Source organism: Hevea brasiliensis, chromosome 5 (assembly GCF_030052815.1).
Source record: "Hevea brasiliensis isolate MT/VB/25A 57/8 chromosome 5, ASM3005281v1, whole genome shotgun sequence".
In the NCBI taxonomy this organism is placed as follows: domain Eukaryota; kingdom Viridiplantae; phylum Streptophyta; class Magnoliopsida; order Malpighiales; family Euphorbiaceae; genus Hevea; species Hevea brasiliensis.
Genome location: NC_079497.1, coordinates 111,803,903 through 111,817,418, shown reverse-complemented (window position 1 = coordinate 111,817,418; position 13,516 = coordinate 111,803,903). Strand labels below are relative to the sequence as shown.

The following is a 13,516-nucleotide window of genomic DNA, read 5'->3' as shown; positions in this document are numbered from 1 at the left end:
ATAAGATTGGTAAGCTTTTATAGAAAATAAGATATATGGACATAGAATATTGGGCAAGCAAATTAGAGCTCAATACATAAGTGCACACAAAAGCAAATTAATGTGATGGATAATTCAAACTCCGAAGCACTTTTTCTTTAAATTTTAATCTTCCCATGGATATATATATATATATGTAATTGATAATAATTTTCTTTTTAATATATGAGAAAAAAAATCCTATTTTAAAATTTATCTTTATTTTTGTTATTCACTAAGGGTGGAAGCGCTTATTTTCTTCCATTTTAATGTAATTTAATTTTTTAAAAATCAAAAACCAAAGTATATGCAAGGAATTATTTAGTGTTTTAGGGCAAATGCTTTCTATTTATAAATATATGGATTTCACTCTCTATAAATAAAGAGGAATTGAAATTTTATACTTATTTTTTAATAATCCTAATGTATCAATTGCATAAAATATTTTAAATTAAAAAAAAAACTTACCTAAATCGATATATCATGAATGTTATATCATGAAGTAGAACATAAATATGTGGTTTTTCAGAAATCCCATAATTGATATTGCATCTTGAATCCACAGCGATGGGTCCAGTAAAAAATTTCCCTTCAAAGGTATGGACCATCAATCACTCCATAGAGTCGAATCCACAGGATGGTCGTCATCCACATCATTCCAGCTGAACCCTCTTTTCATGGCTGGTGGCGTAAGAATCAGCCCTTCTGCCATACTATCAAGTAGTGCTGGCATGTTAAACAACTCTTCCTCATCCAAAAACACCTTCCTCTTACGACCTTCTTCAACCTTATCGCTTCCATCTTCTTTGGTCATCGATGGAGAACAAGAAGATGAAGAAGAACACTGAAACTGATCAACATGAACATAACTCTGATCTGCAGCCTCTAGAGCAGCACACTGAATGTCCCTAACAGAAGTAGACCCAACCCGAGGCAGCAAATGGGCTGATTCAGGGAAGTTCAAGGAGGCAGAATCTCCCCTAAGAGCTAAGGCAGCTACATCATAAGCCCTAGCTGCCATTTCAGGCCTTGAAAACGTTCCAAGCCAAATCCTGGACTTGGCATGAGGCTGTCGCAATTCACTCACCCACTTTCCATTCCTTCGCCGGACACCCTTGTACAAAGGATGGCGAGTCTCCATGAACTTTTTCCTTCCTGCCTTGCGCTTTTGCGTGCCCATTTTGAGATCAGTTTGTTGGCTGTTTGAAGTAGAAGATGATAAATCCTCCATAAAATATAAAAAAAGAAACCTTTTTTGATTTGAGAGATGAGAAATATGGTTTTTGTCTATGGAGAGGAGAAGGAAAGCAGCAATTTGAAGGAGATACTTATACAGGAAAGCATAAAGCACGAGGAACATACACTGTAACGCAAAGCATGAAAAATGTGTTGAATTGTAAAAGAAAATCCCCACGTGGAATAAGCAATGAAGAAAACGAACGTCCTAAGTAGAAAGATTCAAATAAGGGAAGAAATAGTCCTTTATATATTTTGGCAAGTGGATTTGACATTATAAAAAACCATTTTTAAAATTAATGTAATTGTGTTAATAAATATAATTAAAAAAAACTTATAAAAATATATTATTAATAAATAAAATATTATTTTTATATTTTAAATAATTAAAATTATTTAAAATTAATTAAGAAAATAAAGATGAAGAGATGATAAACTTTGAAGAGTCCATTAGGATTTGCAATAAAAGATGATAAAAGAGGAGGAGGGATGTATGTTTTATTACGTTATAATGCATGATAAAAATTGAATAAAATTAAATTAAAATTTAAAACACTATAATTTAATTTACTTAACAAAAATTAAAGAATTGAATTAACAGAAAAAAAAATTAGAAATCATTGGAGCTGAGTAGAATTTTGACTCAGACCATATTAAATTAAAAAAAAATGTCAAGTAAAAATATTTAAAAAAAAAAAGGGGGAGAAAAGCCGACGTCAAAGCACATACATGAAGCGTGTAGTGGGTCCAACAGTCCAAATTCTTAAAATAATTTAAATTAGGAATTATTAATTTGTTATTACTAATATTGTCAAGGTTCAAGGTCGGCTTCCAATGTTTTTAGGCATTGGTCTTGTCTGCTTGCTTTTTTCACGTGATTCCAGAGAATTTGTTGCCTCTGTTTATATATATATATATATAAAAGATTAATATCCCATTGAATTTTTATTAAAATTTTGAATAATTATATTCTTATTAAAATTAATTTTAATTTTATTTTTAAAATAATTATCAAGAATTTTCTTCTAAATATTCTTTCATAAAAATGTAACAATAAAATATTTTTAGAATATAATGGCATTAAAAAAATCATTTATTATTAGAAAAAGTTTATTAATAATAGCTATAATAATAAATGTGCTCAAAAAAATCTTAAATATTATGGTGATATTCAAGAAAAATAATAATACTAATAATTTCTTAATTAAATAATTTCTTAGTTTATGATTTGCATTTTATTCTTCTCTTTTTTTTTTCTTAAGTTTGTTCTTCTAAAATTGAATTTTTTTTTATACTTCTCAACAATTGCATATTTTCATTGTTTAATTTTCTTACATAATATTTTGTATTTTTTTAAAACAACATCTAATTTTTTATATAAATCATTAAAAAGTTATATAGTTTGTAAATACTATAATTTGTCTGAATCTAAAATAAAATTTTTTATAAAAAGAAGAAAAATACTCTGTTGGGTCTTAATTTTAGCCTTTAAGTTTGAGATATTCTCCCATTTTAATTTTTTAGGGGGAAGTAGAAGAGGATAGGAATTAATTAAAATAGGAATTAATTAAGGATCAATTAATTTTGTTAATTTCCTAAGCTACTTAGGTCTCTGTAGAGAAAATTGCTCCTCTCCCTTTGACTGACTCTTTAAAAACCCAAACCTCTATTTAAGAAGAAAACAACGAATCCTCTTTGGACACTGGCTCTCCATATAAAACTCACGCTATCTGCTCTCTCTGGAGGAAGAGATCAGCACTTGTTCTCACAAAAAAAAACACTCCCTATTTTAATTTTAGACCCATTTCAGCTTCAGGTTAAAACCAACGGCTCACCTGTTCTTCTTCACCAATATCAGTGTCTATTCTGCTCCAAATCAGCAACTTCAAAAGCCATCCATTCTATTTGTTTCTGCCTCAACCCCAGGAGATCTATAGTTATTCATCAAGGAGATACTTGCTAGATTTGATCGTTGGCTTCAAAAGTGGATTCACTTTTTTTTTGGGTGCCATTGTATCTGTTACTTCTCTGGTACATTCTTTTAGCGATTTGTTAATTGATGACTATGAATTCATTTTTGTTTTTTATAGTAATCATTGATTATTAATCAAGCATATTGGTAATGGGTATGGAGGATTGATACTATGTGGCTGTTTATGATTGCTTAGTTTTATTGTTTTGTGTGTATACTGAATGATAATGAAGGAAGGTTTGGAGTGAATTGTAACAGAGGTTGGGTTATTTGCTGAATTTGAATTTTTAGAATTGGATTATATGGTTTGATTGTTAATTCTTGATGGATGGGTTTTGAAAATAAATAGATATAGTTGTTGGCTACATGACAAGGATTTACTTGATTTTTTTGGTTTTTAGTGTGGTCAGTATTTGTTGATGTTAAAACCCACAGATTATGTTTTGATGCTTCCTACTTATATTTCTAAAATAATAAATGTTCTTGTTTTTGGGGATGCTCGGTTGAAACTTTTATGTTATGCTAATTTCCGTAAATGGTGTTGTATTAGATCCTACTTATGACGAGGTGGTGATTTAAGCCAAAAAATTATGAGAATAAAATTTGTATATAGTAGAATTATCAACATCAGTGTGGGTATTCTAAATGCACTCTTGGATATTTGGGAATATTTTCTTAAGTATGGTTTCCTCATATAATAAGTGTCATGTTTATTATTGAAAAGTCTAAGATTATGAGTTGGAATTCTTGCTAATTGAATTAGTGGCATGATCCTACATAATTGCGGCCGAAGTTCATTGAGTGTTATTAGCATTTGGCTCATCACAAGTGGAATCTTTGTGATAAAACCCAAGTTCATGCATCCTGTTAATATTTTAGTATTAGTAAATAAAGCTTATAATATAAATTTTAATTCCTAAGCCCTTTTTATATAATGATGCCACGTGTTTTGATGATGGGTGTTTGAATAGACGAGTAGATATTAAAATTTATTGAAAGGCCCAAATCATTTTGATTGTAAAATAAATAAAATATTATAAATAAATGAATTAATTAAAATATTTAGGATTTGATGATAATCTCATCACAACCCCTATTAATTAAAATATATAATAATCTTGAGGTCTAATGATAATTTTATTTTATACCTCATAAGGAAAGGCAATTAGATAATTAATTAAAATTGTTTCAGAACTAATGATAATTGCATCTTAGACTTTAGGCTTTAAAACTTAAAGTTTTGTTAGGATTTAATGATAATTTCATTTTAAATCCTACAAACTTGAAATAAAGTATATAAAATCTTTCAAAGTTTAATGATAATTAAATCTTATAAATCAAATAAAAATCAAGATTTTGGAGTTTAACGATAATTCCATCTTAAGCTCTATAAATCAAATAAAACTAAAATAATTGAAGATTTAGTGATAATTTCATCTTTAATCCTTAAATTAAAAAAATAATAAAATCCTTGGAGTTTAATGATGATTTCATCTTAAACTCTGCAATTGAGTATAATTAAAATAATTAAGTTTTTTGGGGTTTAATGATAATTTAATCTTAAGCCCTACAAATTAAAAGTTCTTTGGAGATTTAATGATAATTTCATCTTAAATCCTATAAACTAAAATTAATATTATTTTTGAGTTTAATGATAATTTTATCTTAAGCTCTATAAATCAAATAAAATAATAAAACCTTTGAGAAATTTAATGATAATTTCATCTTAAATCTTGTAAAATAAAATAAAATAAAATAAAGATAATGGGTTCAATGATAATTGCATCTCAAAGCAAAAGAAATAATAATTAATGGTTTGTTGGGCGTAATGATAATTTCATCTTATACCCAATAAAATAAAATAAAATTAGATTAATTTTTCTTAAACTATTCTATACGTGTTCAAGTCATAATTTGCATTTGTATATAATTAGGCGCACCACACACATAATATCCTCAGTTATTTGGACACCGATGATGGGATCAACAATGGAGAGTTGAAAGTTTTCACAATCTATTGGAATCCCTAGTAATTAAATGATACATTTCCCGACATTAAAGTTTTAATCAAGAAAAGGGAGAAAATCAATAAAATGTTAAGTAGACATCACTTGTATCACATCTATGTTTGACTCATTTTAACAATATTTATATTTAATAAAATAACTAAAACTTTTTAAAATAAAACTAAAATTCAATTTCATAAAAATAATTGGCTTCTATTTTTTTTAATAATGAGATTTTTAAAAAATAAAAATTAAAAATCTTAAAACCAAAAATCTATTTTAAAATCCATTTTCAATTTCAAACATATTTTAATTTTCAAGTTAATCTAATTTCCAAAAATTTTAATTTATAAGTCAATTTTCTCAACAAATTTAATTTTTAAAGCCCAATTTAATTTTTCAAATGGAATTTAATTTTCAAACCAAATTTAATTTTCAAATAAAATTTCATTAGATTATTCGTCAAATTTAGAAGCCTCTTTAAAATAAAAAGCTCTCAAAAAATAAAAAATAAAACAAAGATCAAATGGAGTCAAAATTCACTTTTAGGGTTGCTTCACTTACTTGTGTATTTGACTTACCCTAATAGTGAGATATTTAAGTGTTTCTACATTTACATTTTCGATCAAATGCAAGGAACCAATATTACAAATTAAGCTCCATTTTAAATTATTAACATTAATTCATTGGAGCACATCCTTAAATCCATCTACCTTTTTAGGACGATGTGGGATGCCTAAAACCTTCCCCACACGTATAAGAACCCTGAACCTTGAATCTCTGGAATAGAAGTGGATCATTTTCTTTAAAAAAAAAGTTTTGAAAAATATAATAAAAGGTTTTCTTTATTTTTTCCTCAAAAATTAGAGTGGCAACTCCTCACTTTTCCACTTCAGTGTGAATTACCTGGCAACTACAAAATACGTTGCGACAGCTTGGCGACTCCACTGGGGAATTGACTCAAACCAATGCTTCTGGTCCAGAGGTTCAATGGTGGATTTATTTTTGTGCTCTAATAAATTAAAGTTAATAATTATGGAGTTTAATTTAAGGTATTCTTAAAATCTCTTGTGTTTGATTAAACTTGTTAAATTTGCCTCATCTTATTACTCTTTTTATGCTTTATTTGTTGATTGGTAATATCCATTTATACTTAAATGTATATTTGTGTATATATGTTTGTTTTTATTTTGCAGTTGTTTGGGTATGGTAGTGTAACCCCTGAAAGGGAAGAGGTTTGTATGTCCCTTCACACACATTCACTTTACACAATGTCCTCACACACTTGAGCTCTATACTCAAGCTATTTTAACCCTTTAGGAATTAGGAGAAAGTCGTATAGCGGTACTCATGGGTTTCACCATTAGTATCCGCAAGGACTTTTGCTCAGGTTGGAACTTGTTTCATGTATTATGATACCCGTGGATTCCCCGTCAGTATCATGGAAGTGAAATGGGGCTCTGATGTTTACAGTAGGGACAAGTTGGGAACCTTTTAAACCTTAGCAAGTTAAATCTTGAGTTGAAACTCTGCACGTGAAAAGCTATAGTTAACCACCTTTGAGGATAATACCATCCCATTAGATAGCCTCTTCCAATCTTTAGGATGGTTCCTTGCTAGGACAAAAGGGACATGCGTTCTTCTCTCTTACCCTTTTGCATATCATCTCACAGTCATGTTAGGAGGTGTGATGCCTTTCCATCAGTAGTCGAATCAATAAGAACTTGAATCATATGCCATTAATAATAAAGAATGTTTTCGAATTATATTATCAAAGTGAGTCAATAAGTATTTTCCTACTTTGATAGATGTTTAAATAATTTTTCTCACCTTGATAATACAATTTGAAATTGGTGAATAAATACATGCATAAATATGCATATCAGTGGGAATAATTTCTCACAAATTTTGGATGCTAGGATTGTCCATTCTGTGTTTTAACTTATACTTTCATAAGTACAGGCATCACTAGTTGTTGTTGTTTGCAAAGGGTAATTAAATCATCTTCATGGCATCTTCAAGCCAATCACCTGATCAGATCTTGCAACAAGAACAAAATATTCAAGAGTGGACAGAGCTAATACAAGAATCAGAGCGTATGCAAGCTTTGGAAGGTGATGTTGTTACAGAAATTCAACCTTTGTCCCCTCTTGACTTAGCTCAGATTAAGATAAAAAGGCCTGATATCGCTAGTTTGGTTAAATGTTGGGAATTGCTCTCAAAAGAATCACAAATCAAGTTCGAGAAAAAATATGGGAACATTATAACTCTGTTAAGGGTCAAAGAGCAAGAATCTGCTTTAAAAGTTCTCCTATCATTCTAGAATCCTGCATATAGGGTATTTTCTTTCAATGATGTTGATATAGTGTTGACAATTGAAGAATGCCAAGCTCTTCTACAAATACCTTATATAGCTTCTGATTGCATTTTACTACAATTGGATTATAGACAGACTTGGAAACGCCTTGTTAGGTTGCTACAAATGACAAATGATGAGGCCAAAAATAGTGAAGCTACTTGGGGCACCTCCCGTGTATGGTTTTGGACTTTATTGAGCAAGTTTTTCATAAGCATTTACAATCTAGGAAGGACGAGCTTGCTATAAGAGCATTGGCTCTAGCTATTTATGGGTTGATCTTATTGCCTGGACCGCCCAATGCCATAACTCATAAGGTGGTGGAGCTATTTTATACGGTAGAATTCATGCACATAAATCCAATTCCAGCTATTCTTGCAGAAGCTTTCTTGACTTTAACTTATTGTCGAGAAAAAGGAACAGGAAGCTTAAAGTGTTGCACTCAGCTGCTATATTTATGGTTTATTGTTCATTTTCTTCCGCAAGAAACTCGGGGGCTAACATGGAATTTGGGATGATCGGTTATAGAAAGCTTGGTGTCAAAAGTTATAGAGAGCAAAAGTGAGATGGTGTGGCAACAAATCATCTTGAGTTACAACAGCCAGAATTATCGTTGGAGTAAGCTTTGGCACACATCTGATCCTTTCATCTTCAAAGCAGGGGATTATCAATTTATCCCATTGATAGAGGTCACAGGATGTTCTAGTTACTCACCAACCCTAATAATGAGACAGTTTACTTCTCGCTAGTTTATTCCTAAAAGAAAAAATTTCAAGTGATGAATAAATAGTAAAATTCCCGTGGGATTTTTCCCCGTTAGAGTTAAGTAAAAGGTCATGTGTGTTACATGGACACGTATCATGGATACGCATATGACCCCGTCATTCATATGAGGTTATTATTGAATGATGCCAATGTACGAATGATTTGAATTAGCCTTTCTCACAAACAATGACATGACAATTGATATTGTCACTGTATCCTTTAATCAAATAAGAAGCGAACAAAAAATGACTCAAATAATTTTTAAAATTAACATAATTGTGCTTTCTCGGGAATTAATTTATCAAAATTGCTAAGATCAAAGGAAATCCGGTAAAGCAATCTAAAACATAAACAAGAATTTACTGGACACGAGCTAGAGCAAGGAAACAGAGAATGGAGGAGCAAGAACAAAATCAGGATTTGCAAGGACAAGTAATAGAGCTAAAAAATCAGATTGCTGAGTTAACAAAAATTATAAAGGGAAAAGGAACGGCTAATCTAGAGTCATCTGGTCATTTGCTTGACACAACTATTTGTTCTAATATTGCTACTTTTAAGTAGCGTATTGGTGATAATTTCCCTCAGGTTTACATGCCAGGATCCTCGGGACAACCCGGAACTGCTTTTACTTTTCAGCCTCCACAAGCTTTTCACAATGTTTCTACCCCCCTAGAGGGCGATGTTTACACATATGCGATGCCTCTATCTGCTAGTTTTTCGGTTCCTCCAAATGTCACTAGCTCACTTATCCCTAATTTTCCTGCTCACCAGAATTACCCTATGGAACAATTGACACAAAGCTTTGCCCAAACTTCTCTTGTCCCACCAGCTGCTCCCACTACTCAGGCCATTAATTTCCAATATTCAATGAGAAATGAGATACCCCAGGGACCTACTGCGTTTGACAAAGGAAAGGGAAAATTAGAAGACGAGAAATTTTCTTTAATTGAAGAAAGGTTACGAGCAATTTAGGGGTTGAACATGTATGGATCAGTTGATGTGTCTGCATTGAGATTGGTTCCTGATGTGGTTGTTCCCAAAAAGTTTAAGGTTCCAAAGTTCGAGAAATACAATGGAACTTCTGACCCACGTATTCACTTAGCAACATACATAGCAAAAATGTCTGCACTAACTGAGGATGACAAGCACCTCATCCATTTCTTTCATGAAGAACTTACTGGGTCAGCTTTACACTGGTATGTTCAGTTAGATAGGAGTAAGCTGCATACATGGAAAGATTTGGCAGATGCCTTTCTTAAGCAGTATAAGTTCAATTGCGATGTAGCCCCGACTAGAAGGGATTTACAGAATCTACTACAGAAGGAGGGGGAATCATTCAAAGAGTATACTCAGAGATGGAGAGAGAAAACACAAATGTGTACCCCCCCATGACTAATCATGAACTTTGCTCTTTATTCATTGAAACTCTGAAGGCACCTTACTTTAATCTAATGATTGGTAATACTTCTAATAGTTTTGCGGACATAATATAGATTGGGGAAAGGATTGAAGTAAATCTAAGACTAAGAAGGTTGCAAGAAATAGCAGGGGAGGGTACTATGAAAAAGGCTACTAATCCTAACAGAAAGAAAGAAGGAGAAGTGCATATTGTAACTCATAGCAGCTGTCAGCCTTTTTTTCCCAAAGGCAATTTTAGCCCAAAATTCCCCAATCAAGCTGCCATGGTAACTCCAAAAAGCCCAATGATTGCAAACATTCCTCAAACATACAGCCAGCCATCATTCCAAACCTATCCTCAATATCAATAAATTCCTCATCCCCAAAACCAATACATCCCTAGACCAGTAAATCAATTCCCCAAACCACCACTGTAAGTGAATCAAAACAACTTTAGGCCCCCAAGAAATTTAAATACTTCTCTTCCTATGCCTTTGAGCGATATTTATCGCTACCTATGGAGTATAAACCAAATTTTGCCCATTCCCATGGACCCCATTCAGCCTCCATACCCAAGATGGTATGATGCCAATGCTAAGTGTGATTACCATGCTAGGGCAATTGGGCACTCCATTGATAATTGTTTTAAGTTTCGAGGTGCAATAAATGCTCTCATTCGGAATGGTTGGTTGAAAATTAAAGATGAGGGGACATCTCCGAATGTATCGACTAACCCTTTACCCACTCACGGGGTTGGAAATAGTGGCCAAGTGAATATGGTGGAATTCAAAAGAGGGGAATAGATTGTAAAAATAGAACAATTGATAGATCATTTTAAAAATATTCTAGAATTGGCAATAAGGGAAGTGTATGTAACCCCAGTAGCACTAAACGTGTATGAAAAGTCTATTGGGAATCAACTAGAATTGAGTTGTAGCTTTCATAAGGGAGCTCAAGGTCATGACATCAGTAGTTGTAATCGGTTTAAAGAGGAGGTCTTGAGACTTTTAGATTTTAAAATTCTGAGGTGTCAAAAAGGAAGTTTGGAAAGAGAACAGGAAGTAAATGCTAATGAGTCAACTAAACCCACTTCAGGATCAGTTAGTGACCCCAGAATCTCATTCACCGTTCCCATCATGTTATCACCTCAAGTAGTTATCAGAGCTCCTACTCAACTCCCCGTCACTAACAGTCATGCTGTACCTTGGAACTACAATTACCAGATATTTACCCAGTCTGCTATGGTTAGCACTCCCTTTCCACCTTTAAGTAATCCCACTTTTGCCTCACCTGCTGTGTCATCTAGCCTACATTCAAATACATCTCCAAGCCTCAAAATAATTTATATGGGGCCATCTTACCTTGACAGTCACTTAAGTTTACCCAATAACCAAATTGAGCCTAAGATTGAGTTTTAATCTCCTTACCCTCAAGGTAGTTCAGTTGTTGAAGAAGGGGAAATAGAGTATATCACTAGAAGTGGAAGATGCTATGGCTCAGAAGAGGCTGAAAGGGCCAAAAAAAGGGAAAGCAAAGGTAGGAGAATTAACTGAGAGTGCAGAAGAAGTGCTCAAAGAAAAGGAAGAGGGGGAGGCAAGTGAAAAGAAAGACGAAGGGGAATTATTGCTACAAGTGATGAAACAAAGTGATTATAGTGTGGTTGACCAGCTGAAAAAAACACCAACCAGAATTTCACTTTTAACCTTGATTTTGAGTTTAGAAATGCATTGACAAGCACTACAAAGGGTGTTAGATCAGGCTTACATTGTTCCTAATATTTCTCCAGAAAAGTTTGAGAAAATTGTGGGGCAAATTCAAGCTTCAAATTTTGTAACTTTCTCCGATGATGAAATTGACCCAGCTGGGTTAAAGCACACTAAGGCTTTACATATCACTAGGGGTGGCCACGGTTCGGTTTGAGCAGGCGGAACAACCGTCAGTCAAAAACCGGGAAACCGGTCAAAAAAAGCCGGTTTTTTTTGAAGGACGAAAACAATCCTTTACGGTTTGGTTCAGTTCATATTTTTAGAAACCGTGAGATTGAACCGATAGTTCTAAACCCGAACTAGTGATTTAAATACAAAAAATTCAATAAATACCTCACTCCACTCCTAATTCATTTATATATATATATATATATATATATATATATATATATATATATATATATATATCATTAATTCTCTACACAATTATTTTCTACACTCTCTTTAATTCTCAATACTCTTTTAATTTCTCTCAAATTTTCTAAATAATTATTTTTTACACTCCTTTTAATTCTCAATACTTTCATAATTCTCCTACTTTATTATTTTATATACTATATCAATTACTCTGTTATTATTTTATATATTCAATAAAATTTTCAATACCCTCTATTTTGATTTTTTTTTTCTTTTATATTTTTTTAATTATCAATTATCATATAATTTTTTAAAAAAGAGCAAGTAATACTTAACTCAACTCAATTCAACTAAGCTTTTATCCCAAAAATTTATTGGGTCGGCTATATGGATTCTCTTTCTCCACTTTAAACGATTTTGGGTTAAATTATCGGAAATGTGTAATACTTTTAGATCATGTTGTACTATTCTCCTTTAAGTTAGTTTAGGTCTACCTATTCTTTTCTTTCTTTTCTCTAACTCAATGTGCTCTACATATCTAACTAGAATTTTCCTATATCTATGCTTCACATTACCAAACCACCTCAATCTCCCTTCTCTCAACCTATAACTGAAAATTTTGATTCATCTAAATCCTAAAGGGATACACAGGCAAAATTAAGTTCATGCACCTTTTTCTAATTTTTTTTAAATTAATTTCATCTCTAGTTTTTAATAAGTTCAAGTCTTTGCTTATTAAATTTTTCTTAAAAATAAGTTAATTTTATTCTTTTTATTCTTATTTTATTTTGATTAAAAGATTTCTAAGAAAAATTAAAATATTTTTACAAATATAACTTAAATTATAAATCAATAAAATTTTCCTCTAATTTTTTCCTTTAAATCGCTCTTAAACCGCTCCAAAATTGCTTCCAAACCGTCATTCAAAACGTTTTGAACTGTTATTTTTTGAACCGTTTCTTAAACCGTTTTAAACCGGGGCTCGAGGCAGAATCTTCCAAACCGTCCATGACGGTTTGGTTCAGGTTCATAATTTTATTGAACTGAGCGGCGGTTCTGACAGTGGCCACCTACATATCACTGTAAAATGTAAGGAATGCATGGTAGCCAAAGTTTTGGTTGACAATGGATATGCTCTTAATGTATTGCCAAGTGCCATTTTGGCTAAACTTCCTGTTGAACCTTCTCTGATGCATTCAAGCAATATGGTAGTTAGAGCCTTTGATGGGACCAAAAGAGAGGTGTTAGGGGACATTGAACTGCCATTACAAGTTGGGGTTGTACCTTTAATGTCATTTTTCAAGTAATGGATATTGAGCCTGCCTATATGATGTTGCTGGGTAGACCGTGGATACATTTGACTAATGTTGTACCTTCCTCCTTGCATTAAAGAATCAAGTATGTTGCAAATGGAAAGCTAGTGACAGTTAAGGGGGAAGAAGCAATGCTGGTTACTAAACCTCAATCGATCCCTTATATAGAAACTACTGAGCAAGCACTTGAAAGTTCTTTTCAAGCACTAGAATCAGCAGGTATACCTAGGCATTCTTTAGAAGCGTCCAACATGGTGGCAAAGGTGATGTTAAAGAGTGGATATCAAAAGGGAAAAGGCTTGGGCATTAGGCTTCAAAGGATAGCAGAA

General features: G+C 32.2%; 1 protein-coding gene across 1 annotated transcript; it reads right to left on the bottom strand.

Annotated features, from left to right (window-relative positions):
* Window positions 1–427: 427 nt before the first annotated feature.
* On the bottom strand, window positions 428–1,299 carry LOC131180284 (dehydration-responsive element-binding protein 1F-like). Its single transcript, XM_058147887.1, has one exon. The coding sequence runs from the start codon at window positions 1,247–1,249 to the stop codon at window positions 626–628; it is 624 nt and encodes a 207-aa protein (XP_058003870.1). The 5' UTR covers window positions 1,250–1,299; the 3' UTR covers window positions 428–625.
* Window positions 1,300–13,516: the final 12,217 nt, after the last annotated feature.